General features: G+C 30.2%; 1 protein-coding gene across 1 annotated transcript; it reads right to left on the bottom strand.

The window, feature by feature from the left end:
* Positions 1 to 2,582: 2,582 nt before the first annotated feature.
* On the bottom strand, positions 2,583 to 6,056 carry LOC149412360 (uncharacterized). Its single transcript, XM_089646015.1, has 2 exons — positions 5,838 to 6,056; positions 2,583 to 3,402 (listed from the first exon to the last, which is right to left on the bottom strand). The coding sequence occupies exon 2, from the start codon at positions 3,365 to 3,367 to the stop codon at positions 2,957 to 2,959; it is 411 nt and encodes a 136-aa protein (XP_089502141.1). The 5' UTR covers positions 3,368 to 3,402; positions 5,838 to 6,056; the 3' UTR covers positions 2,583 to 2,956.
* Between the last annotated feature and the right edge of the window lie 432 nt (positions 6,057 to 6,488).

Genomic DNA, 6,488 nt, shown 5'->3' with positions numbered 1-6,488 from the left:
ACATCTCGTCCTTTCAATACAAAAGATCTTTTATAAGGAAACTATTTTACGTTTTGCTTGTGTTAAGGGGTGAACCTATCGACTATAGAGTTGTATTGTGGAAAGATATATAATTTATTTTTATACTCTGCATCTGAGTAAGGCTGGGGGTGCCGGATTATTATTATATTGACATCATACACATTTTATACTATATATCTAGGAGATTGGAGATTTATCATAAAAATTATAAATCTCAGCATCAATTAAAAGTATATGTGGCGTATGCTGTATGGTGTGAATGTATTCAAATATGTAGTTGAAATCTAGTAAATTAATATTTTTATAAACCTAAGTAAATATCTTAATTAAAGAAAGGGATGTTGGGGGAAAAAGTTAAGAAAATGGGATGTGTTATCCATCATCAAGGCAGATGGGAAGATGGGCAGATGTGTTATCTGATAACACATCTGCCCTGATGATGGACACTGCAATGCTGTCCGAAATGTTGGTTAAAGAAGGAGTTAGCGCAACACGGCACAACACCCCAAAAACAAATAACAAAAATACTTTTGGCCGTGAAAATCTTAAATCATATTTAAGGTAAGTGGAAATTATATATTGTGCTTGTAGAAGAAGAAAAAAAAATCAAAGAGAAAAAAGCGAAGAGCGGGCTTGCTTTTCCCTATGATGTTATTAGTAATATGATTGCAATTTTAATGGCTAACAGAACTTTAATTTGTGTTACAAATGAAAACCAGTTTTGTGCGTATGTGTTTATTAAAAATATAAAATATCCTTATTACTTAATTAAAAGCACACTTTTACATTTTGGTAAAATCACTACAAATGCGTAAAATCCTTGAGAATCCATTTTAAGTGGGTTAAATTGTTTATCTAATCAATCTACGGGTATGAGCCTAGTATATTGGATGTACATAAAAAAAATAATTGTAATCATTTAAAATTTTATGAACACAAAAAAAATGTTAACAAAAAACAAAATAACAAAAACGTGTTTGAATGGTTTAAAAATATTAACAGCAATAAATTTCATGAAAAAATATTAGTCGTGCTTATTCATTGGTGCTCCATATTTCAAATATTGCTGAGCGATTCCATTCTTGTATAACGTCATACAACAAAATAAATGACAAATTCTCCAAAATGGTGTAATGAGAATAACACTAAGCCGAAATACAGCCTCTGATGCTGACCTTTAACGCGATGATATTTATAAGAAATCATAAATAACCTGGTACCAAAATACTTTAAACAAAATTAAAGATAAATTTATTTGTTTTATAGTTTTTTACAACTGGTGAAAATAATGTAACATTCACAGACATAACAAAAGGACGTGCAATGAAATAAGGCTACTAATGGGCTTTTTAGAATTAAAAAATAAAATTTAATGGAAATTATATTACAGGACTGTAATTGAAAATGGTAATAAAAGTTTAAAAAAAAAAAAGGTTACTGAAAATCTTTGAAATATGAATAGTCAATGATAAAATTTACAATTAATGAAAAAAAAAACCATTGAAAAATTTAATTATTATCAAACAACACTAAAATAATTATTAAAAATAGGGCATACCCGTGAATAATCAAAGCGTGTTATATTATTTTTTAAATGTGTTCTAAGTTTTATAATTGCTACTGAGAGCCCCGATCAACTGTTTGGAAGTCAACCTTAATGACCATTACACCTCCACATTTAAGAACGACGAGACATATTCATTATTTGTGTAGGTAAATAATGAAAATTAGAATAATATATTTTTGAATTTTGGTATGCTCCGTACACACATCAGAAACTACATCGTCAATACACAAATAATTAAAAATAATGATATATAACTTATATATATGGAGACAAAGAAACAAACAATGTACCACCCGACCTATAAAGGATATTTATTCTTAGCTTTGAAAGCGTTCGACCAAACTAGTGAAAACATGAAATCTTATTTTGTGTTTAAATAAATCATCACACGTGTATTTTAAACCACATATTTAACTTCTTAATGCTTATTGGTAGTAATTATTTTTCTTCAAATGCCACAAGAGTCTACAATTTTAAGTCAACGGCCCGGAGAGCCATTTAGACTGTTGCATCTACAAATAATAATAATAGCATATTTTATGATGTGGAAGGAAGTGAGGAGTAGTTGAAATATTTAATTCTGACATTCCTGGATAGTCCAAAACAATAGTAATAAAGTACATAACTTAAACACTAATAAAATATTATGCAAAGCATAAAGAGTACAAGTCAAGAATAACCATTATTTACGAGAGCGATGTCAAATTTTAAATTGAAAATTCCCTTTATTACGAGATTTTTTTTACAAATGTTGAAAAGAATGTGACCTCAGTAACAAATTTCCTATTTTTATTTGAAATTTGTTTTTTGCGATGTTCTTTTATTGATACCACGTGAAGATAATGTCCCAGAGAAAAATGTTATAATCTAAAATCATTAAACTTGTTCTAATTATTATTTTATTATCAAATTCTTTAATTTTCATTATTCGGACAAAGAAGCAACTGGCTTTAGAAAATGTAGAATATTGTTGATTAAAGTGGTGTATAAAAAATATTTTATTCTCATGTAATTATTATTACCTAATGTTATTTTTGAGATTTTTTATTTCCTTTACTTTCTCTGAAGATGTTACAAGCGGATAACGAACTAATTGCTAATGACCAAAATGGAATAAACAAGTTATAAAAGGTATTTAGAAATCATTTATAGTTAACTTTCACAGAGATATAAAATAACAAAATTATTTTTTTTGTGGTGACCGTTAGACCACCATTCAGATCAAGTACAAATATTTTTTTATGAGTGAATTCATGTTCTATGCCAGCAGCGAAAAATTGTTGGAACCAAAAGAAGTTAGGGATATCGCTTTCTTCAACTTGAGTAGTTTTCGTGACTTCGTTGTTTTCTTATGTTCTTATTCTATGTCTACAGTGAGATATTGTTGTAATCAAAATCGTCGTCTTCGATATCGTCTTCTTCATCTTGAGTGGTTTCCGTATCTTCGTCGTTCTCCTCTGGAGAAATATATTCGTATTCTAAGCCTTCACCGGGATGTAGATGGAGCTGAAAGTTGGGAGCAATATCCTCTTCTTCAACTTGAAAATTTTCCGCGTCTACTTCGTCTTCTTCTGGAGGGGTATATGCAAAGAACTCACCGAAAAATATTTGGAACAAAATAATCACCACAATATTCATGATGACGAACATTGGAAATGGATTGTTGGAAATCACGGGGTCTTTGTTGTGGACGAAGAAGTGAACGATCAACATCATAAGACGTATCGATGTTACGAACTCCAGGAAGAACACCAGGTTAAAGATCAGATGACCAGGCATATTGTCTCTACTATCCTTGCGAAACGAAGATTGTTCTGTAAATGAAAATATATGTACCATTAGAAGAAAATAAAAATTGTCGGTGAAACATTTAAGAAATCCCATATTCATTCAAATGTAAAATGTATATATTATTTATTGCTACGAAGTTTAATTTGTAAAACACCATTTTAATTTTATCTTTTTCATGTATAGGGTGTCCCAAAATAGTCCCCCCTTATGTGTGCTCCGCGTTTTTTGTAGTTTTTGAGTTATGATTTTTTTTTGTATTTTTTTGTGAAACATTTAGTTACAATAGATTATTTTTCAAAATGATATGATTTTTTGAGATACATGCTTCTAATAAGGTGTACAGAAGAATAATGTTTCCCTTTTCACACAAAATAATTGGAATTTAGGTAGGTACTGTTTTTCATGAAAAATGTAACATGTTATAAACTGTTTTTTCCCAACTGCTTTTCTCCCAACAGAGTAGATATGCAAGTAGACACATTTATGTAGGTGCAGCAGGACCACCAAATTGAAAAGGATACAGCCCAACGATGAAAAAATTAAATATTTAGGTTCAGTCAATCATAATGGCAAAATTTAGTATAAACTTCAAAACTTATTGTTTTTCTTTTTCCTGTCATTTGTATGAGGTTTTTTATCCAGTTATCAATTTTTCCTCATAAAACACAATGATGTTACGTAAAATTTGATACCATTGAATCCCAAAGTTAGTTGAAATTCTAAGCTTTTAAAATATTCGAGGACGATTAAAAAAAAATAGTAATAATAAATTAATTTACCCTATAAATTTTATTGAACTATCTCTACGGCAGCGGCGTCATACTTAAAAAATTTTCAAAAGCATAATAAGTTTAAAAAACTTGGTTGATATACCTAGTATATATACCTATGGTATAGGGTGAACTAAATAATCTTAACCATTACAATTTGATGACAGTTTATCAACGGCTTACAACCCCACCACTTTTATTTCGTTCCACCTTACTTTTGGGGCTTTGATTACATATGTCATTAGGTCGTGAGATGATTTATACCAAGGTGGAACACATAGCTTAGTGGTCGAGTGCTTTTATATTGTGTTTTGATAAACATTACTAAAATATTTTTCGCAAAACACCGTGATGAAAACAAATATACAATGTAGAAGCGTCCAATGTTTCTGCGCTTGAATTAATTATAGGTATCTAGTTATGAGGAAACTTTTGTGTTTATGGTTGGTTTAATATATTTTGATTTTAAACAATCCGTCGGGGTAATAATGGTCTATTGCGAAGCATGTTTTATTGTTGGACAAATATGAGATTGGTGATGCTCAGAATTAAGCACGCGCTAATTTTTCTTGTTTTGGCGATACTTTGTATAACTACTGTATTAAGGTGCCTATTTAAGAGATATATTTACGTTACTAAATTTAGTTATTGTAAACGTGACTATGACCATGTTCCTGCCTCGGGAATTAAACTCAAATATCACTATCGCTGAGTCGAAATTGAAGGCTTTTATTTATTTTGTTTAAGTTTCTTTTCGGTATTCAATAAAATTATTATTCAATTTCTCATGTGTACCTATTACCATGCGTGGCAGCTAGTCGGGCTATAAGGAAACTACTCCTGCGGCCGGTAAAGCACGATTTATTTATTTTGCTCAAAGGCGGAATGCGGAATTTACTCGAAACATTAGATTTGAATTTGACCAATCCAAGGGCCGAAATCGTCCAGACGTTGGCATAATAATACTATCTTCACTTCTGAAAGCATTGACAGTTTGATTTTGTATTCAGAAGGTTAAAGAGCTATCTCGCGTAATGATAATTATACAGCAGAACTTGAATGAATAAACTGTTTTTTGTTATTAAATAAATTTTCACAAAAAATAGTGTCAAGCAGAAGTTCATAGGTAGAACTTCCCTAGGGGTAACCAAATCACCCCTAATTATGTTCCGCGATTTTTTAGTTTTCATGTTTTTTCAAATCATAAATTCATATAAATGTTAATTATGAATATTTTAAATGTTAATAATTGTGTATTATAAATGTTAATTACATATATTAAATACTAATTATGCTTCGCGAATATTAATTATAAGTTATGTTATTTGCGTGTACCCGGCGTTGCTCTAAATTTCTCTAGTTTCAATTAATATAATATCCATGTATTGTGTATTCAAACCTTCTGGAAGAAATCCTCAAAATGTTAGTGAAAACCCAATCAAGCTAAGTTGTATAGTTTAGATGAACTAAGCGCACAAACAGAGAGACGCGGATAATGACATTGTTTTAAACTATTTAGAGATGTTAATAAATATGCATTGTTAAATATAATTTTGCTATGAACAGTAGTACGTAATATGATCCACAATGCGTTAATGAACTCTTACATTATATATTGCATACTATTTAAAACAAATTAAAATAATATGAAATGTTTAGATAATATTATGTTAAGTGTTCGTATTTACCTGGTGATTTTCGGCTTCTCCGAAGAAAATTGGAATACTGCGTTGCCAAAAACGAGAAAAACCAAACAACAACAAAAATTAGGGCATGGAAGATCAGTTTAACAACACAACTCACTTTTTAAAACATAAACCAACTTTAAATATAATTTAAATTCTTCAAACTGGTTTTTCAGTTCAATAAAAGACCGGCAATTTCTCTACAAGGCGAGCAGATTGAGAGAAGACATGAAGCGGACTGATGAATTTCAAAGGACAAAGAACAATGAATGACTAAGAGAAAACATTTTATATTATTATTCGCCCATTGCGGTATTTTATCTGAAGTAATCTTATATGTAAAGGAGAATGTCTGTTTAATGGCGGGCGGACAGTGTAGTTTAGATTTTTATATTAATCATCTACAGTTTTATTCCGAGGTTGACGTAATTTCGAAAAATTAACCATCAAAATAAGAGGCAGATTACTGCTTACATAAGATTTCATTAAGCCACCCTCATAATTTTCACAATCTCGAAGTTCGAACTCAAAGCTTAAAGCTCGTGGATTATAGCTTAGAGTTCAAAAGAAAAAAAAAAACACAAAGTTCATAGGTCAAATCTCCAAAATCAAAAATTTCAAAGCTTACAGTTCAAAGCTTACAACTCTAGGTTA

Source organism: Hesperophylax consimilis, chromosome 23 (genome assembly GCF_061612785.1).
Source record: "Hesperophylax consimilis isolate HC1 chromosome 23, BYU_Hcon_1.0, whole genome shotgun sequence".
Taxonomy (NCBI): domain Eukaryota; kingdom Metazoa; phylum Arthropoda; class Insecta; order Trichoptera; family Limnephilidae; genus Hesperophylax; species Hesperophylax consimilis.
Note: the sequence above shows the minus strand (reverse complement) of the source record. Positions and strands in the feature narration are given on the sequence as shown.